A 21,262-nucleotide genomic window follows, 5' to 3' on the forward strand; every position below is an offset into this window, starting at 1 on the left:
AAAAAGGGGGAGCGGAATATGCTCGCGAACTACACACTGGCATCACCGTGGCTTTAATGGAACTTATTTCAAGAATATCTTCGGCAACTGTTCTCACTCCTATTAAACAAGTTACCGCACATCACGGTTCGCATATATCGAAAGTCCTCGAGCTGTTGCATTGCGTGTCTTGAGCATAGGTTAAATCTTTGGACCGTGCTGGCTACAGGGATGCGGGATAGCGCTCTTGCTGAAATTTTTGTACCAGAGAAAATTCTCTTCTGAGATCATTACCACTTTCTGGAGAAGATTGGCAGTTTCCAGTGTGTTATTTAAAAATGGAAGCTGCATGAAACAATGCCAAACATTTATCACTTTGTGCAAAGAACTGGAATTTTCAAAGAAGATACTCTGTCTATGTATCATCAGTGACTTGTAATTCATTGGATGCTTCTGCATTTATCTTTAGTGAAACGTACTTTCAAGAGTGTGTCACTATCACTAGTGAAGTGTTGGTATTGTTACGAGAAAGACTTGATTCTTTCTCTAAAGATTATTATAGCTTTGTATTTTATTTTCTGCATTGACACCGTGCTAATTATTGCTACTGCCATGACATCGCAGGGCCTGGAAAGTGAGATATTTTAGCACCAGATTACAATTGTTCTGTAAGCATTACACGACACCAAACATTTGTTTTTGGCAGGATTTACTGCAAAATTATATTTTTATTGTGTTCCTAATGACAATATGTTTATACTTCTTATCTTCAATTATTTATGGCATGATTATCTTTATCATAAAGAATTAGTGATTAATGAGAATTAATATGCTTGTCAAATATCATTGTTTTTATTATTCAACTCTTATGGTTTTCATTTGCTTGGTTTTAAGTATCTAAGAACTGCCACTTCTTTGAATATTATATTTTCTGTGATGCAGCATTAAATAGAAATAAGATATTCAACTATTGGAATATTTACAATCTTCAAGCTATTACAATTGCTGAAACACATAAACCTGTAACAATGAGCATTTAGCTATGACATACTGACGATAACACAATAGTTCATGCTGCTTAGAAGAATCTTGTGAGTTATAATTGTTCTAGTTATGCATGAGTAAAAACATATTCATTTGTTATAAATTATTCTTATTCTATGAATTATGTTGTATGGCAGAACAGTTATAAGAGGCACGATCTATTGTTACAGGTTCATACATGCCACAGCTAGATTGGAGCTAGGTCCCAGAGGACCTAGCATGGGCCACTATGAATCCACCTGCGGTCAGCAAGTCGAGCACTCGTGGCTCTGGATATCATCAAAAAGCACTAGCTGAGATCCGTAATTCACTGCTTCCGTTCGCAAATAGCGGAGGAGCAGGTGAAGTTGGTTCCAGTGCCGCGAGTACTATTTCAACACTCTCTACCACCAGCGGTGTTAGTTCAGCCTCAGGTCTCAGTGGACTCTCTGGCGCATCTGGGTCTGCTGCTGATAAACCTGATCAACGTCAGGCAGTAGCACAGCTATTAGCAATGGGCTATTCCGAGGTATACCCAAAACTAATCATTATCCTTAATAATATGTATCTATATATGTGTAAATATATATCTACATAATTTTTGCATATCCCGTATTCGACTACAGGATATAGGATTGCGTGCCCTGAAGCAAACAGGCTGGAGATTGGACGCGGCTTTAGAGTTCTTGAAACAAGTGCAAGTTGAATCTCTAAATGGTCTTGGCAAATTGAACACGAAGTTGATAAGAAAGCCAAGTTTAGAACGAGAGTTGAGTCTTCAACGTGGTAGTCCTGCCTTAGACAGCGGCGCCGGAAGTTCCCGATCGGATAGTCCACGTCTGACGGAACTGAGTCCACATCCTCAGTTAAGCAGACAATACTCACCCAGTAGTTTCGTAGAACGAGAACCTCCGCCACCGCCACCACCAAGATGCAGCTCAACACCACCACCACCACCACCTCCACACGCCCCATACAGTCAGCCAAACGTACCCACCAATATGCAACAAATGCTCAAGCGAATGTCACCAGCCCCAGTTGTGCCTTCTCGTCCACCTCCAGCGGCGCCTGGAACCGCCGGTTCGACGTCTGGCTCCGTCAATCCACCTCAAAGAGGCACGAGTCCCGTGGCGACATCCAACAGTAGTTCCAACGGTCGTCAACCGATGATCGTGCAGAATGGCCCTCAGGTCCAACAACAGCTCACTCAACAAATGCAAGCTCTGAGTATTTATCAGTCAGCAAACAATAGCTCGAGTGCTCAGGTAGAACCGCCACCACCGTATCCCATAGTACCCTCCTCGTCGGCTGGTCCCGTTCAGCCACCCTCGTACAGTGCATCTATGCAAAACCGTCAGAGTCCCACACAGTCCCAGCAGGATTATCGAAAGAGTCCATCATCAGGTATTTATTCAGGACCTACATCTGCTGGATCACCAAGTCCCATAACGGTATCCACAGTCTCACCAAGTACTCAAACCTCAATGGCCAGACCTACACCGTTACAGGCCTGGGGTGCTCGTCAGGCAAAGACCCAACCTCTAGTGATCATGCAATCAGTGAAGAGTACCCAGGTCCAGAAACCGGTGTTGCAAACAGCCATTGCGCCAACATCACCTCAACCGATTTCCACAACGAGTAACACTCCACCACCACCGCCATCCTACGCCTCCTCAATTCAACAGAAGCAACAGCAACAACCACCCCCGGCGTATCCTCCAGTGAACAACGCCGGTACTACACCAGCTAGTTCTATAAGCATGGGCGTTCCTGTAGGAGTTCCTACAACGGAGCCACCTAGTTATGCCACAACGATGCAAGCTTTAGCTGCCCAAAGAGGAATGCATCATCCTCTTCCTCCACCACCCTATGGAACACCCACCGACGACTCTTCCGGCATATCTACTGTGGAAAGTGGCACCACACCGAGATCCTCACCAGTAGCACATCATCCACCGCTTCAAAGAAAGTACTCACCCGCTGAGAGTGGTCAGCATCCATCGGAAACACCTCCGTTACCACCAACTGCCTCTACTTCTGTCTCGTCGAGGAACAACAATAATCATCCTTCCTTACCCGATGGAAGCGGTGCAAAGGGTGGTCCCTCGCCATCATCATACAAGATAAAACATCAATCTCCTATACCTGAACGGAAACACATGAGCAAAGAGAAAGAGGAGGAACGTAGAGACTGCAAAGTACGCAACTATTCACCCCAGGCGTTCAAGTTCTTCATGGAGCAGCACGTAGAGAACGTATTAAAATCCCACAAACAACGGCTCTACAGGCGTCTTCAGCTGGAAACGGAAATGGCAAAGATTGGCCTGAGTACTGAAGCTCAATGTCAAATGAGGAAAATGTTATCTCAAAAGGAATCGAATTACATCAGGCTCAAGAGAGCCAAGATGGACAAGTCTATGTTCACGAAAATAAAGCCAATCGGCGTTGGTGCTTTCGGTGAAGTGACTCTAGTAAGAAAACTTGATACTAATCAATTTTACGCCATGAAGACGCTTCGCAAGGCCGACGTTCTAAATCGTAATCAAGTTGCCCACGTGAAGGCAGAACGCGATATTCTGGCGGAAGCTGATAACGAATGGGTCGTCAAGCTTTATTATTCCTTTCAAGACAAGGATAATCTTTACTTTGTCATGGATTATATTCCTGGTGGGGATCTGATGTCCCTTCTCATTAAATTCGGCATCTTCAAAGAAGCCTTGGCGAGGTTTTACATCGCTGAGTTAACGTGCGCCGTGGAAAGTGTTCACAAAATGGGATTTATTCACAGAGATATAAAGCCGGATAATATTCTTATCGACCGGGACGGACATATAAAGCTCACGGATTTTGGATTGTGCACTGGGTTCCGTTGGACCCACAACTCAAAGTATTATCAGCAAAATGGTAGAGTATTAATTTTTCATATGAATTCGTTAATCTCCAATCCTAGCAATTCATTTAAATTACTCCGGATATAACTTAATTATATAAATCTGCTTATACCTAGGTCACGGTAAGCAGGATTCCATGGATCCAGCTGACGATTGGAACAACGAATGTCGGTGCATCCAGTTAAAACCATTAGAACGAAGACGTCACAGAGAACATCAACGATGTTTAGCTCATTCTCTTGTTGGTACACCCAATTACATTGCACCAGAAGTACTACAACGTACAGGTTACACGCAGTTGTGCGACTGGTGGAGTGTGGGTGTAATACTCTACGAGATGCTTGTGGGTTCTCCGCCATTTCTCGCAAATACACCAGCAGAAACGCAGTACAAGGTATTACAAAATTAAATATTACAATGGTATAAATTGTAATTAGTAACGTTATATCCGTAAACGATACTCATTACTGTTTCTCAGGTAATAAACTGGGAGACAACACTGCATATTCCAAAACAAGCAAATCTCTCGCCAGAAGGGATGGACCTAATACTGAAGCTTTGCGTGGGTGCTGATCGTCGGCTGGGAAAGAATGCGGATGAGGTGAAAAGCCATCCATTTTTTGCTAGCATTGATTTTGAAAAAGGTTTACGTCGCCAGGCGGCGCCACATATACCTCGCATACAGTACCCTACCGACACGAGTAACTTTGATCCGGTGGATCCTGACAAATTGAGAAATTCCGAATCCTCGGATTCAAATAAGTCGGACGAACTCCTAGACAACGGGAAACCATTTCACGGTTTCTTCGAGTTCACATTTAGACGCTTCTTTGATGATGGTGGTGGTCCTGCATATCCTAGTCGAATAAGTTTGGACGATAACGACAATCAAGGTCCTGTTTATGTATGACATTAGGCTAGTTTAACGAGGCGACGATCGTAAGGCAAATTCACGCCAGCGATTACTTGTCTTACGTTTGTTTCACATTCTCCAAGGAAACTACTTCTTCCTCCTCTCTTTTATTACTTCTTCTTTCTTTTCGTCCCTCGATCCTACGCCATACTGAGCTCTCGTGAACGAAGTCACATCCACTTCGAATCTGCGACGTTGCCCTGTATTTCTTTTTCTTTCCTTCACTATGAACAATTTATCACAACTTAACGTAATCGGACGAGACTGTACAGCAAACGTGCATTGTTAACGTGACGTTTTTTCGTGATCGGTTGCATCGATCGAATCAACTGCGTCACTTGCAGTGACCGCCGCATTTTATATCAGGTCCATTCGCGATGAATATTCGACGTCCAACGTCGATCGCCAATATGGTAAGAATCGATAATCGACAGGATGAAATTTTTCAATTAGCTCGACAGTGTCGATTTTTGAAAATTTTTCTCACCGGTGCATCCGTAGCTACCACCAATACGTCCATTACGTTATTTTACAGTGGTGTATAGGTGTCTCGCATAATCGGACGAAGCGTAACTCTCATAGCGTACTATAACTGTGCAAAAAGTAAAATTTAAAAAAACGGCGAAGCGACGTCGCGTTGTTTTTCGCGCTGAGGAGGAATATATTTTGTTTTTATTCCATTATGGCTTAATCGCGATACGAGGATCGCGGATACAAGATAAGACGAAGTTTCAAGGTACAATTTCGGCTTAAAGGCGAATGTGTTTATAATGATGGGCGACGGCCGGGGAGTATAAAGGAGAGCGACAAGATTGACTCATGGCTTGGCAATGTATTGTCATAAAAGTATATTTTGCAGATATTTTGCTTGCCATTTTCATTCGTTCGCATCGGCTTTCATTATCGGAAAGTACACGTTTAGTATGTTTCAGCAAGTACTGTGATATTGCAGATAATTAGTATAATGTGGCTTATAAACTATTATATTGGTCCTATTTAACGTTTTCTTTTATATCAAACGATTACTTCTAATATTATTATTATTATTATTGTATTAATTATTGTATAGATTCTGTGAATGAATGTAATGTGTTCATTGCGTATTATGCAGCTTTTAAATGTCTAAACGTTTTGTAATACCCACTTACTCTAAGCAACATTGCTTGATATATCGTCACAATACATACGTTAGCCGTGTCCGTTCTTCTCTGTAAGATTAATCAGTTGCGTAATCTTTGAATTTGCTGTTGCACAAAAGAAAAGACAGTTTTTAGTCTATACGAGCAGAGGGAAAGAGAGAAAGAGAGTGCGAGCAAAGCATTGTATCGAGCAACTAGTCGCAAGGGAATGTAATTTTGGATTTTAAAAAAGATAAAAGTAAACGGAACTAATTAGAAAATTCGGGATTCAGGATAACGCGCGGTGATTTTGTATTGCGCAAGCGAATTTTGTCGGTAATTTAAAAATTCAATGGCTGTTTTGCCTTTTGATTATAGAACGAACAAAGAAGCAACGATCGATTCGTTTAATCAGGGATCAGTTGTTTTTTTGACGGCAACAGGAGTGCCTTGTGTCATTGGACAAAAGTGCCTTCTATCGTAAAATAATGTTAATAACGATTAGGTATTCTCGTAGAAATTTACCTCTCTCTTTCGGCGACGGTAAATAATTTTTATTTGCCTCATCTTCGACATTCGTGCCCTCGTTACGTAACCCGAGGTTATACGTACGGTGAGGCTTGACTGTTGGATGTTAGGCAGTGCACGCTAAAGAATTGCAATTGTATGTACTATGTACAAAGTAAAAAGAAAAAAAGAAACAAACTATGAACTTCTATATTATTATACAATGCTGTTCAAATCGAAATAATATTTTGAACGATATCTTTGTACGGAGCTATTAAAGATTTTCTTATATAAAAAGGTAAACGTTCGTTTTTTCGTCTACCTACGCGGTTCTGAGGTAGCGTTACGCGAGCGTACGTTAATTATGATTATCCAATTGTAAACGTTTACCGGATAATCCATCTTATGAAATTTCATAATTTAATTGTTACAATTAATGAATGTACAATAAAACCGAACGATCGAACTGTTGTGAACAGAGGATACACGTGACGGTTAATCAACCGAATGACTTTAGATGATCGTTTATACTTTTTAAGAGTACAACTTTCTTTCTTCATTTCTTTTTTCTCTTTTCTCTTGACTCTCCCTGCTGCTATCACACACCCGATTAATTTAACGATCGCGATGCAATAAGTTTAAACTGCACTGTCCTATGGCTGCTGTCATATTTATATGACTTTCGTCAAAGTCCTTTTGTGCCTTAAATATTTTAATTAAGCCAAATTCCTGTATGATATCGACAGTGTTTCGCTATTAAGTATTTATTGTTATTAGGCGCTTACATTTGTCAATGTACAGGGTAAAGGAATTGTTGTCGAGTCTTTCGCGACAGTGAATATTAATATTATATAATTCATTGATTGAATTTGTGTCGACGTAGTTACGCCATGTAAAGGCATTTAAGGATTTGAGAAGAAGAAAAGAACAAATAATAGAAACCTCTCTCACACATAAGTTAGGTCACATTTTAATTATTGTTAAAGCCATCCATATCTTTGAACGTACAAAACGTTATCATTCGTTATTATCGTTTGACTCCTTAATTATTTCGTCTTTTTCTCTTTTTCTCTGCGTCACCCATCGCTCCGTCAGTTACTTATGTGGAAAAAAAAAGAATTACTGTCTTACATACCGAATCATTACGTAGCATTAAAAGAGTATGTAAATTATTACCGTATATTCGAAGGAAGGGACGAGGTTCTACGTGAACTGTCAAATCGAACGTGCCTTAGGATTTCACCAAAAAGAAAAAAGAAAATAATAACAGACATTGCATAAATACCGAATACCAAAGGGATTATGATTACCGTACTGAAGATGAGAAGCTTTAAAATGCCGCACGCATTAGGAATTGTTATTGATGCGCCAGACATTTGTCACGTGTCCATTTTCTTTTTAATTATATACAGACACGTCACGAGTATCGTATTAGTTACAGCAAATTGGAAATATTTTTCTTCTGATAACTTAACCTTTGGTACAGTTGACAAAAGACACACGGTATATTATACTCTTTAGCTCATTTTCACGACTAAAGAAAATACATGTTATCGCACACGTCGTATATGCATGGGTCTTTTTTTTTGTATTCAGCGTCTTATTTCATCGATTTATACTCAACTCATCGCAATGTTAATTATCCGGTTTGAAAACCAACGACGATTTCCTTAAGTTATTAAATCGCATCGGATTTCTTGCGTTTCGAGGAAGTCCGATGAGAATTTTCTTTTTTTTTTCATTCTCAAACTTTTCCTAGATTAATCATTAAGTCATAGCAGTTAAATTTAATAACTTGCATCGGTTTTTTTGTTGTTTTTAGTAAGCACGTAGTACATAAATTCAGCTCAGCATAGTTTAATATACAGTGTAATAGCATTGTGGGAAGCAGCAGTGAGTGCATGTGCGTCTAACAAAGAACGGATAAACGATTATTCGTTTTAATATCGTAATGCATTATCGTAACGCGATACAGATCTGTTAACTATACTTTTGTCCGCTTTAATATATAAGAGCGAATTTGATCTTCTTGTACATTTTGTAATATCTCCTACAACATTTGTAATTATATAACGCGCGAGAGAAACGTATATAGGGAAACGTAAGATAGTTTTTTAAGGCAGTATAACATGTGAAACTTATGTAAATACTTTGGATGAGTGTTCTAAATTAAAACTACATTTAATGCTCGTGTCTTTTTTATATTTATTTTACAAATATACGTGTCGCATATTCACATTTACTGATTGTAATTCCCGCGCGGAAATTTGCCGCGAATTTCTTGCAATATTCAAACATTAACTTACCCACAGGTGGAAATTGTTATTAGCTTCTGGGAAACTATCGAATATAGTTATTGGCGGATTGCAATGTGGTGGGGGGAGTGCTTTTTTTTCGTTTGCATAAGTTTATGATAACCGTACGAAGATCTCGCCTGACGATTAGCGATCACGCATATACCATCATCAAGTGACGACAAACGACTCCTTCTGTCCCGTGGCAGCTACTCGTGGCCTATGACCTCGGATCTGCATACGACACAGTCAACTGTCCTCGCGCTAAGGTTGTCTGCTAGTCTACTTTACTGTTGGGTGTGATTCAATATATTTCTTGTTAAATTATACACGGAAAATCATGAATCGTATCTTGAAATCACTTGGCAGTAAGGAGACGCGTGAATATTTTTTAAGGTAAGTGCATTCGTCAAATTTGTACTGTTGATTATTGAAAATAAACGATCTGTTGGAAATGGCTTAGTCTACAACTATATTATTTTCAGCACGCATTTTTGGGGACCTATCGCCAACTGGGGAATTCCAATTGCAGCAATTGCTGATATTAAAAGGGATCCGAAATATATTAGTGGAAAAATGACTGTGGGTACGTTGATAAAAATTAATTTGGGCCAAGGTCGAATTAATGACGATTTTTGTATGCCTAACCTAAATGTATGTTTCTCATTAAACTGGTGGTATGTTAGTTATTAGGATGTGTTTTGTAATTGACTTGACGTCAGGATGATATAATTTTGCATATTTTAGGGAATAGCTTTAAACAACTAGTCCGAGTATTAACGCTTGTTTATGCCAATTTATCATATAGTTCATTGTACACGGTTATGCAGTAGAAACACACCATTTGAAGTTAGCCTGTCCATTTGATTTCTGTGGTAGAACCATGTTCAGGTGGTGCGTTTCTACTGAATATCTATACATAGTAATATAGTACATTTTTATTGTGAGCAATAAATCCTAAATTGTATGTCTTGATATAAGTTTTAAGTGTAGGAGTCTAGTTTAATCTTACTTGTCGATGAATGACAACCTAATTATCTTTTACTGTGCTTCCAGCTCTATGTTTGTATTCAGCAATGTTCATGAGGTTCGCATACAAAGTACAACCAAGAAACATGCTTCTGTTCGCATGCCATTTTGTGAATGAAGGAGCTCAACTCACTCAGGGTGCTAGATTTATAAATCACCATTATTTACAAAAAAAGGATGAGAAATAATTAACTAGACAAATTATTATTTATCGATTGAACTATCCCTTGAGTAGGTACTATGTACCTAATCTTCCAGTACTCCTGGGACTTTGTAATATAAAAATTTTAATTGTCATTATTTATTTAAAATTCTGTAAATATAACAAAATATCCAATGCAGGATTAAATCAAATAAATATGTACATAATTTATAAGGATTGCTGTTTATCTACAGTTTCATATTTGTGATAAGGACATCTAACCCTATCTATGTTATAGTGAAAATTTTCTGCTAAGATGATCAAATAAACATTATAAATCACACTTAAAATAATTTGAATAAATAAATATTATTCACTGCACAATGATTACTCTGATATGATTTAAATTTATATATCAAGCGGGCACCGTTATCACGTTATACGAGTCTGCCGATATTCGCATGAATTATGTTCATAACAAATATAATTTACTAAATTTTCGGAGTCGCTCTATCGCGTTATTGCGCAACCGTTTCGTTCCAATTAAATTTTTATTAAAGAAATATATTAAAACCGTTTGGTAACATGACACTGTTCCGTGTTCAAAATTTGACATGCTACATCGTCTCATCACAATTTATCTCAGTCTATATTTAATAATTTATTTTGCTCTATTATCCATTTTACTCTTGACAAAGTTTCATCTGAAAAGACAACAACAAAAAAGATTCTAATGGAGGAAAGAGAAACGGAGTAAGCATGATGATCGAAGAAGATAAATAAAAATGAAAAAGTCATATGTATTAATTACTAAGAACTACAACATGAGGTTTTTTATAAGAAATATCAAAAATGAAAATTCACAAGTTTCTTCATGATCGTCACTCATCGATTGGCCTCATTAGCAACGATTATTTTTGTTTTAACAACAAAACGTTTGCCCGTCCATACGTGGATCGTAATAGTAATGCTCTACTTCTAGTTTAATCAAAAATTAAATAAAACCTGACGTATTTGGATCTTCTAAAAAATATATCCTCAAAATCGACGAGACTAATTTTTGAAGTTATTTGGACTTAAGTTGGCCATTCCCGCGAAGAGTTGTCGGGCGCTTTAGATTTTGGAAAGAAAACCAAAGGAGCTATGAGTGAGTACTGTATAAAATATCTGATTATAGTTTTAGTTTCTTCTAAAAGTAAATGTCATTTAAAAAATTTTAATTGTATATTTGATATCCTACCTCATTCTTAGTCAAATAGATTAAATTACTTTACAAGGTTATAGTAAACATAGATTATATTGTCTCCAATTGGATTTTATTATTTTTATATAAAACATACAAAGCTATTTCGATCATTGCATTAGCAAAGATCGTTGCGCAAAAGCGACAGTATTAAAATGAATAAACTATAAAATTGATGATTCTTTTCAAATTGAAAACAGTTCAAATCTTCAGAGATAGAAGATGAGTTTGTCTTAATATATATAAGAATATTACGAATGTATTACATATATTTAAAAAAATTTGTTATCTCCATTTTGCAGGAGGTTTGATTATAAAAAAAACTTTTAAAAATAAGTATAGTCTTAAAGATTTCAAAAAGACTACGGACGGAATGAGTAAGTCTCATTATTTCAGTGCGAGCAATTCCTAGCTGAAGGATTCCAAAGATTCCACTTAAAAAATTATTCTACGTTTCTAATAACAGTATCTTTTACACTTTAATAATGAAATGTGTCTTCTCAATATCTCCATGGACGGTATTCAGATCTAATTTAACATCATCTTTTACGTGAAATATAAAACGCTGCCTTTGAAACCTTAATTATCTACGGTACGTTGAATAAAATAACACCAATACCAATAGTAAAAGTATCCAACTAGCCTGGGTTGATGCTGCACCAGCCAGTCGACATTTGAACATGTCATATCTGTGAAAAATTCATGAAGGCACGAATAATCAAACATCCAACAAACAATTTATTAATTAATAACAACACTTACCTTGTCTTCGCATCATTAATTATATTAACAAATTCAGCCTCTACTAATTGCCCATCGTAGTAGGTAATTAGATCTTCGAATGGATATTCAAATCCTTGTCTACATTCACACTTGTAACCCCCAGACTCAAAACCTCTACCCAAGATTGGAACGCACTGAGAAAAAATCATTTTAAATCAATTAATTGTTATATCGACATGAATTTGATTATACTGACTGATATACTTACGTATGAGGTTTTCTTGTCGCACTTATGGGTACCTTTGAAAGCATTTGGAACATAATACGCATCGTCGCACTGGTTAATGTCCAGCTGAAGCAAGTCCATGGTAACAGCCACGACACCCCTGTAAGTGTCTTAATGTTAAATATGATCTTCCTTTCCTTCCTCCTTTATTATTAAACTGGTTCCACGAGCAAACTATCTCACACTCAATTTACTAACACGCATATAGAATGGCGAATTGGTGTACTCTCACGCACGTACAGTACTTATACTCACTTGAATTCCAGTTTCTCTTTCAGGCTGTCCCAGCCGAAAAATGGGGATGCATAGGTAATTACCCATTTCTTCACTTTACCGTTACAATCGAAGTAAGGAGCGGTCCAGTGGCCGTGCTTCAGGTTTGCTGCCCTACACAGAGACACCCCATCCGTCCCCACATATTAGAATAAATTACACGTCCAAGATAAAACTCCTGTCCCCTTTCCAAAATCATAATCCCCTTACACTTAGCTCATACTGGGAATTATATTATTCGGTTTCAAGGTTTCTCTACGTCATGCGGAAACTTAGGATCTTAAGTTTCCTTTCTTTCATTTATCTTAATACCGCTGTATTAATTTGACTTAACTCACCTGTAATAATTGGGATAGCGGTCATACTTCTTTAAGGTTTCACCAGTCTCGTTTAAGCGAATTCTTATTTTCATATAATACTTTTCCAAATCGTCAAAATTCGTTGCCCATCTTTGCTTTAATCCTTGGAAGAAATCCTTCTTTGTATACACCTCATCTGCATTGGATTTATGAACGTTAGTGACAGTGTATTCAAGGTATAATTACTCCTGTTTTCTTTTAATCAATCTTACCTGTATCATTGAGTCTTGCCAAATCCTCAACTTTGAACTTTCGCGAGGTCCAATCTTTCTTATATGCGAATGGAGCAAAGAAGGTTCGATTTGTAAACTTGTTCCTGTCCCAGTACGTCCCCGCAGACCAGATTCGCGTATCTCCCATAACCAAGGCGAGGGTCTCGCCAATCATTTGATCTTCAGTAAGGGGTTTGTCTGCAACCCTTTTCCCAGTGTAAACTTCAGTCGGATCCGTTATTTGCAAAAACGCGCTAATAAAGTTTGCCAGTCTGGATGCCATTTTTGCTTCGTTCTCATAAAATTCTCGAGCACCAAAACTTATATCACCATGTAGAGACAACTCATCTGGTGTGTACCTGGTTTAACGTAAGAAAATATATGCCGTTCAATGAATAGTTTACAAACAAAAAGTATAGGTGTTTCATCATTATGCTTCACGTACAAGGAGCAAGTTTTTGCATTAACACCACGTATAAAATTGATAACATTATAAGAATTAATTTTCTCCTCGTGAAGTGCATGTGGACCCACGGTAGAATTTTTATACTCATAAAACTGCTCTAGATACTTTTCACGTAGGAATGGACTCATCTTTTCCCATTTTGTTGGGACCTTGTGTATCCCTGTAAATATATTATATCGTTATTACCATCTTCCTTACGTTCCTTATCTGTATGGATAATACGAGACACACAAGAATCGTTACGCACATCCGATTTTGGAACAATCGAATCCATTGTAGTACTGCTCCTGCGTAGCTCTTTCAATAATCTCTCCAAGATAAGGACGTCTGACTACCGTTGGTAATCTGTATCCTGGTTTACACCTACACTGATAAGCACCTCTCCGAAAACCCCAACCATGTAATGGTTCACACTGAAAAAAAGATTCTTAAGTAACACTCATGAGCTTATCTATAGGAATAAATTTGATAAAGTCTACTGAAGAAATAGTCGCTTACCTCTGTTGTATCTGTCTTACATCGTGCTGTACCGGCAAACCGATTTGGACCAATGTTTCCATTACCTTTTGGACATTGATTTATGTCTATTCTTTCAAAGTCCATTTCTATGACAGTAACAGCAGTGTACCTGTAATATGTACAAATTGATCTCAAGTGAATATAGTGTAGTAAAGGAATTAAATAATTTTGATGAAAGTGTAATGAAGAATTTGATTTTCTGTACTTTTCTTGTGATTTATGAGAATTTTGAAATTTTAATATGGCTACGTAGTACATACGTTGGATATTCTATGTGTCTGAAACCTGTGTGACGTGGATAAATGTCAGCGATGGGAACAACTGCAGCCACGAGCCATCGATTTGATTGTCCACAATCAAAGTATGGTCTCGTCCATTGCACTGGACCAGGATTCTCATCGGCATCTGAAATATTTTTTAGGGATCTTGTATTAAACCTTGGGGTTAGCTTTTTTGCATCTGAAGAACTTTCACATTTTCGCAATGTTACACACCTCGGGGACCATGGAATGAAAATGTTTCATTGGTGTTATTAGCATATCTAATTTCAACTTGATATGTTCTTTTTGTGTCATGTCTTTTACCAACATTATCAGGCAACCACTTTTTATACCTAAACAGAAGATAATGAATAAGATATATTCTACTTAAACGATGTTGCAATATAAATTTATTGAGATGTACCACTCGTTTATCCTATAGTAATCCTGAGTATAGTCACTACTCAGACTGTCTAAAGGAAAAGCTCCAAGATCTTTAACAGTGAATGTATTCATGGTAGATATCCTTTCCAAGTGTATAGGATCATTAAAGTCATCGGCTCTGAATGTCCTAGGTGCGAATCTAGGCATAGTCTTATTGAAGAATCCTCTGTAGGACGGTGAGTAAGACATGTTTGGTGAGAAGTAGATAGCCGAAGCATTAATGTATGGATTAGCAGAGACATCAGCGACCGTAGATAAGAAATAATACATCATGCCAGGATCATAAGTATCATTGATAGCAGGTCTGATGAAACGTGACTGAAGAATATAACTCCAGAAAAAGGACCGGCTCAGTGCCATATTATGCAAATGTAGAAGAGCAGTTCTATTTGGAAAGACTGGATTGATGTGGACATCTTTGATGTCTGGCAAATGAGAGACTGTATCCTCGGGAAGGTAAAGATCCCCAACACGCTGAATAACACAATTATCCGAGGTGACTTTATCTAATCGATTACGAATTTCGTCAAATGCATCACTAGTTTGCCACTCATATTGACCAACAACGCCCAGACACAAACAAGCAACAATCGGCGCTATCCAGCGCCCAAAAAACACCATTCTCGCTGCTATAATGCGTTGTTTCTTCAACTCCTCAGGATCGCGTAAACCAAACCACCATATTATTACTTTCCCTCTGCCTCAAAGACAATAGATAACACCCTTTTCTTATCCTTTGACACTCGTTTCAACTGTTCCCTTGACTACACTATAGAACGCGGTAAACACGCCCTATTGAATGGAAGATGTTGTTGGGTGCGTAATGTGAGTTGTAGCGTAGTTGACGTCACTCATTCCATACCCTGTTTAAACTGATTTCAAGTAAATCAGCAAACAAAATTATCGTCATCGATAGCACAAATAACCTACATCGACATTGGAATATGTAAAGTGAATTGCAAGCAAGCATGTGCCAAGGTTTATACTGTTTAAAACCAGCATAAAAATGTTATAAAAAATACTTAAACCAATACGACAAAACTCGAATGTAGTATAGGCAGAGTAGAATATCCTCTCCCACAACACAAAGCTGCATTATGATGTGAGACCAAAGACGGTAATTGGACAATGAATGAGTCGTTAACCAATGGAATTTACGGAATATCGTCGGAGGAGTATAAACGGGTGTTAAACCAACTCCCATAGGAAACTGTTTTTGTCGAAGGCGCAACAAGTGAACCGCGCTTGAATCTCATCGACGACGACGTTACTATACTACTGGACTAGTCCTAGCATAGTTTCTATCTACGTAGTAACAAAGAGCACGATTTTTAACGATACTTCGCCTGAATTTCCGTTAAAGCGACATATCAGTCATTGAAAAATGTATATGAGGAACGTGGCTCGATCAGAGGACTCGATAATGGAGGGAAAGAAATACAGTGCAACCCCTATTCGGAGATTTTCGAAGTACGTATCAAATATTGTCGACATTCTATAGGTTCTGGCGATTGATAAAACATGCGGCCGAAAACGTGGAACTCGAAAACTAATCAATCTTGTAATATTTACTCACTTTCTTGTTTCTTTGAGCTTTGAATTATTTAAAATCGCTAGAGAATGAGCTAATAGTTTTCAAGGTATATATATATATATATTTATGACGCTCATGCATATCGACGTGTTCATACGCATAAATTACAACCTATATGGTGTGAAAGACCGAGGCAAATTGAGCTTTCCCACTTGGAACATCTCGAAGCACATTCCCAGCAGAAAAGGGAAAACAAAGCTGTGACTTAATGGGACATAACATTTAGGTAGGCTTTGTTATGATAATTTAGCTAGCGCCCCAGTCCAACGACCCCCTGCGGCCTCCGACACCCCGTACAGATTCATGTGTGCGAGCGAGCATAGCTATTATGTCGCCACACAGGTTCACCCCTGTTTACCCGTGAAAAAAAAGATTTTCTCATAGCCAGACAAGTTTTCGGAGCGAGTAGACGACTTGCTGGGGGTCTGCTGCTAATGTTGCTGCTACTGCTCCTCCTGCCACTGCTGCTCCTTCTACTGCTACTCTATACTCCTTGCTCCTGAGAAAAACTTACATTACCGTCTGCCTGTCTGCATTTCGTGATACTCGATATTTACGTGGGAAATAGGGGTGACGACGAGCATTAAGACACCATTGGACACTAGGCTATGCTTGAATTGATTTACTTGGGAAAGCATTGGAAAGTGTGGGATAATTTTTCATTTATACTTAACAAACGTTCAGACATCCTGTATGGTATTTCAGTTTCTTTGGTTTCGCTTCCATTGTAAAAGCACCCTTCTACTAGCGATAATAATAATACTCCGAACATATTGAATGCAGTTGCATCCAGCGAAGAATACCAGCGCTATTTCAGCTGGCTAGAGAAGAGAATGGCAGTTAGCGAGGAATGCTCATTACGGATAGAGAGAAAAAAAGCAGTCAAGCCAAAAGAAGAAAGACAAATAATACAAAGATAAAACTGTAGGAGACTTGCAGTTTTGTTTTTCTCTTCCGAACATCTGGCAAAGTCAAAATAAAAATATGACGGAGAAGAAAACGCCAATTAACCAAAGAGATTAATCCATGAGAGGATGTCTAGCGATTTTTTTACCTCGTCACGAAATCCTCTCCGCAGACGACGTTACGTCGCGACTGTATGCATTGCGCATTAAGCAGAACCACAAGCGCAAACATCCTGCCTCGAAGGAACAGTAGATTCCCTGTAATATCGACGGGAGCGTGTCGACACTGAATTTTCGTAATTGTAGAAATATTTTCCATTTCTTTTACCCAGACTAATCGATGTAGCATATTGTCACGAAGGGGCTTCGCGCTGTTGATTCTATTTTTTTTCCATTCTCGTCCCTTCCTCGTCACCTTCAGCCCTTCGGTAAAGGACGAAAAGAAGCCATTGGCTATTGAGTGTTGCAATTCGAACGACTGGCTATATACCAACGGAGCAGTGTCACAAAAAACTCCTGGGAAATATAATACGTGCGTTAGTCTCAACTAGAACTTTTAAACAAATACGTAAGTCATCCAATCGTCGATACTGTTATTGTTATTTTCACCGAAGAGATGTTTGCGCGAATGCCATTGGCCTCTTTTGTAGGTTAGAGCAATGTTGCGCAAACGTTCGCCTCGGCGTGGCAATGACGCGCTTTTTATATTCAGAAAAGATACCAACGTAGTGCAGTTTCATTGAAATACTTTATGCACAGCGTAAATATTTTTCTACACAACAAAATCCACTTGCCACAATCATGGCGCATATGTATCTCACTTTCGCGAATTGTATTACAAAATGAGCCTACAGTTTGAATATCCCTTTCAAGACTTTTAAGAAATTCTTGTACAGTCTTAGAAATTCATCTTAGGCCCCTACCAATACATGTACATTATTTTAATCTGAAAAATACATTTTTTAATATTCCCCTAATGAATTCGTCGTTAATCACAACGGTGCACAAACTATACCAATCAAAATTTACCTAATACCAATTATCAAGCATTCTATCGTAAGCTTTCTAACGTTAATTTATCAGTTTCTCCTAAATGAGTATTGTTATACCATACCGACGTGTTGACGCTGGAACGCAGAGTGGACGCAGCAGACAGTTCGCAGCCGGCGTCTGGAATATACATGTATACGTGCGTGTATATATATTTACTCTTGCCAAGCCACGTCGCGCAAAGTCAATTAATTACTTTCTACGATACATAAACATGATCTTTCATGTCCCCGCAACGCAAAGAAAACGTTTTCGAAGATTTACACAGAATAATCTCAATAAATATGACGCCCTGGTTTGAATCTTATTAGTAAAAGTCCTTGTTTAGCTTACTGCTGTGCTACGCTCACATTTTCACTGTTCGGGTAGGTTCTGCTTGCTTACGGTGACGGCTGCAATGTAATATAGATATACCTATGACTGTATCTATATACATATATATATATTTTATGCAAATAGGAACGACGTTGCACGAGCGAATTGCTTACCGCCGCGTCAGACAATAGTTAACCTCTCGATATCGTGACGATGCAAAATAATTGCGATAAGCGTTGCGCATTGTGGAATTTCAAAAGCGAGCCCCGTGCACCGGATAATGTGTCAAGATTATACGTCTTGTTTGTGCGGCATTGTACGTCCTATATATATATATATATATATATATATGGACAGATAGATTAACTGCAAGTACACGGAGTAGAGAAAGAGAGAAATTTGTTAATAAACCATTGGTATAAAACGAAGTTTGTTATTTTTTCGGGCAACTAGAAAAAAAAATATCTATTTTCATACATCCCTGTTCAGACTTGTAAACAGAGGAGTTGAGTCTAGGCGTGACTTTTGTGATGTATAAATAAATAAGATTTGTAGCTGCAAGTTGTGCTTTGCGATGCCATTTCTGTTAGGGTTATGTATATGCATATATATATTTCCGTACAGTCGAGTCTCGAGAGAAAAAGTATAAAACATTATATAGCGATATTTAAAAGCGATAGTTGCCTTAGCAACGATACAGTAAAGACTATTGGTGAAGGACGATTAAGCTTACTGTGCTCAGGATGTTCACCAGCCGCTGAAGGATTCGATCGAATGCGAATCCCCGTCGACAAAGAAAGTTTCGTCATGGCGGGTAGACTCGCCCGTTCGAATTTCAACCTCCCACGACAATGCGAGCGTCGCGCAAAAAATGCATTGTGTCTGCGTCGCGCAGACAGCCAGAGTAATAAAGTGGAAGCATGAATAATTGAATTTTTGAATTTGCCCGTGAATGGTTTTCGGTGTAGTTGCGGTTACCGGGAGGAATCGATGCTTTCGTTCTCTCTTACTCTTCTTCCCTTTTGGGCCATCTATCCTTCTCTCTCTCTCTCTCTCTCTCTCTCTCTCTCTCTCTCTCTCTCTCTCTCTCTCTCTCTCTCTCTCTCTCTCTCCCTCTTATTCACACTTTGTTCCTTCTCCTCTCTCGCTCTCTTCACGGAACGTACGAATAACAATTCGTGAGATAAAAATAATCATCAGGAAAGTAGAAAAGTTCGAAGGAACAGGTTTCTGCAAGCGTGTATGCATCGTTTCTCCTTCTCCAAGAGGGACGCGGGTGCACGCTCGACCAGACGAGGTGGCCTACGGTTCGGGCCAGTGCCGTGCATCGTTCACAGGGGGCCCCGTACCCGTCACAGACATGTATACCTGTTTCGTTCTGGACCTACAGGGAAAAAAGGATTCCATTGGTTGGCCTATGATTTCCTAGCTGTATGGTTGTAGCATTTTTCTACTTGTTGATTCGTTCTCTAGGTCCGTATACTCCAGTTTACTTTTTACAACGTCAGCCAGTATTTTTCAACTCCCATGCTTTCAGAGGGAGCGGACACACGTGTCTGGGAATAACGTGGCGACGGTTGGGACCAGACGATTCGAATTTCTCCATGAAAAATACAAACTGTTCCGCCTCCCAGGGCTGAACTCGAGGGATATGCCTGCTGGTGAAACTTGAGACGGGCCCAAAAGCTCCTACTTAGAAATATATATATTATTAATAGTCAAGCACCAACTCGGTACTATTACTCGTTCAATCATTATCGCATATTCATACTGTATTTTCTTTCTGTGTATATATATTATATATATACACACCAAAGAGACCAAAGAGATCAGAGAGCGCGAAGATGATCCGCTAGTAAGGTTATGGTCTACCTTAACCGTGCCAATTGAACTACCTGACGGTCTCTGGCAGTATTGATTTAGCAGCAGTACAAAAGAGTATTCTACCGGTAAATTGTAATGTAAATTAGTACACGGATACTCTCCTGGTACATATAATTCTTTTTCGCCAGTTTCTGCATTGCACTTACGACTTGCCCGCATTTTTATTCCCTGTCGAATCGCCAAATATCGAGTGTCCTTAATATATCTAAAATCAATCGATTTACTCAAGAGTTAATATCTTTTGCACATCGAGGTTCTTGTCTCGGTGCCTCGTTGCATAACGTACGACGATTAACGTGGATTAGGCCTATTTTTGTATCGTGCGAATAATCATAATGAATTATTGGACGAGCACAGGCAGCTTTAACGACGGAACGACTCGACGCCACGTCAATTAAAATTAACGATATCCGTACATACTTTGTCCATATATCCTTTTGTTGTATACATAGAAACGAGGGACTTGAGCTAATCGCTACTAGAAACGAATAAACTGTCTGTGAGTAAACCAAGTTGGTGGCAGGTAAGAGAACAGAATGGAAGTAATGGAGTAGTAGGTACGTTGAAATTGGAGGGAACTCACTTTGGCTGTCCTATATGGAGTCATACGTGTAGAACTATATATATATACTACCAGCATAAAATTAAATAGTATGTGGCAACAGACGTCTGGAAAACAGCGAGACGATCCTCTTTTGTTCTTTGTTCAAACGACTACGAGCATTCTAGTTCCCGTCTAGCTAGACACTGTCTATTCCACTAGCAGTTGGTCGGACATAACTATTTCTATCTTGATCTGCAGGTCTTTTTACTTTGTACAAATATCAAATCTT

The 21,262-nt window shown here is 38.7% G+C and overlaps 5 protein-coding genes and 1 long non-coding RNA gene across 12 annotated transcripts in view; 3 read left to right on the forward strand and 3 right to left on the reverse strand.

Annotated features, from left to right (window-relative positions):
* Positions 1–478: 478 nt before the first annotated feature.
* Positions 479–7,589, forward strand: LOC107265350 (serine/threonine-protein kinase Warts). 3 transcript variants are annotated; one of them, XM_015734738.2, is made up of 6 exons: positions 528–647; positions 922–1,070; positions 1,194–1,531; positions 1,629–3,906; positions 4,010–4,287; positions 4,372–7,589. In XM_015734738.2, exons 3-6 carry the CDS (start codon positions 1,253–1,255, stop codon positions 4,801–4,803), a joined length of 3,267 nt encoding a protein of 1,088 aa, XP_015590224.1. In that variant the 5' UTR covers positions 528–647; positions 922–1,070; positions 1,194–1,252; the 3' UTR covers positions 4,804–7,589. The 3 variants fall into 3 exon arrangements, with proteins under 3 accessions (XP_024938387.1, XP_015590223.1, XP_015590224.1); XM_025082619.1 differs by lacking the exon at positions 922–1,070 and having other exon boundaries at positions 479–613; XM_015734737.2 differs by lacking the exon at positions 922–1,070 and having other exon boundaries at positions 511–647.
* Positions 7,386–7,738, reverse strand: LOC112494001. The gene is made up of 2 exons (XR_003059059.1): positions 7,608–7,738; positions 7,386–7,529 (listed from the first exon to the last, which is right to left on the reverse strand). It is a non-coding gene; the product is annotated as an uncharacterized LOC112494001 (long non-coding RNA).
* A 1,018-nt stretch (positions 7,739–8,756) lies between these two features.
* Positions 8,757–10,246, forward strand: LOC107265355 (mitochondrial pyruvate carrier 1). The gene is made up of 3 exons (XM_015734750.2): positions 8,757–9,121; positions 9,211–9,311; positions 9,782–10,246. The coding sequence occupies exons 1-3, from the start codon at positions 9,066–9,068 to the stop codon at positions 9,940–9,942; spliced, it is 318 nt and encodes a 105-aa protein (XP_015590236.1). The 5' UTR covers positions 8,757–9,065; the 3' UTR covers positions 9,943–10,246.
* A 595-nt stretch (positions 10,247–10,841) lies between these two features.
* Positions 10,842–21,262, forward strand: part of LOC107265004 (heterogeneous nuclear ribonucleoprotein R) — a gene marked incomplete in the record, with an annotated part of 39,617 nt that continues 29,196 nt past the window's right edge. Inside the window, 1 exon segment of one of the 2 annotated variants that reach the window (XM_025082631.1) lies at positions 10,842–11,043. In XM_025082631.1, coding sequence (XP_024938399.1) covers positions 11,040–11,043 — 4 coding nt within the window. 2 annotated transcript variants of the gene reach the window in all.
* Positions 11,196–15,506, reverse strand: LOC107265002. The gene is made up of 12 exons (XM_015733891.2): positions 14,662–15,506; positions 14,472–14,590; positions 14,238–14,382; positions 13,957–14,086; positions 13,706–13,871; positions 13,438–13,618; positions 12,993–13,351; positions 12,760–12,916; positions 12,404–12,535; positions 12,131–12,248; positions 11,902–12,056; positions 11,196–11,828 (listed from the first exon to the last, which is right to left on the reverse strand). Exons 1-12 carry the CDS (start codon positions 15,300–15,302, stop codon positions 11,723–11,725), a joined length of 2,409 nt encoding a protein of 802 aa, XP_015589377.1. The 5' UTR covers positions 15,303–15,506; the 3' UTR covers positions 11,196–11,722.
* Positions 17,076–19,610, reverse strand: LOC112494000. 4 transcript variants are annotated; one of them, XM_025082675.1, is made up of 4 exons: positions 18,427–19,610; positions 18,295–18,350; positions 17,509–17,696; positions 17,076–17,438 (listed from the first exon to the last, which is right to left on the reverse strand). In XM_025082675.1, exons 1-4 carry the CDS (start codon positions 18,444–18,446, stop codon positions 17,334–17,336), a joined length of 369 nt encoding a protein of 122 aa, XP_024938443.1. In that variant the 5' UTR covers positions 18,447–19,610; the 3' UTR covers positions 17,076–17,333. The 4 variants fall into 4 exon arrangements, 3 of the variants coding, with proteins under 3 accessions (XP_024938443.1, XP_024938444.1, XP_024938442.1); XM_025082676.1 differs by having other exon boundaries at positions 17,112–17,696; positions 19,279–19,610; XM_025082674.1 differs by having other exon boundaries at positions 17,112–17,696.

Source organism: Cephus cinctus, unplaced genomic scaffold, assembly GCF_000341935.2.
Source record: "Cephus cinctus unplaced genomic scaffold, Ccin1 Ccin1_scaffold0215, whole genome shotgun sequence".
NCBI lineage: Eukaryota > Metazoa > Arthropoda > Insecta > Hymenoptera > Cephidae > Cephus > Cephus cinctus.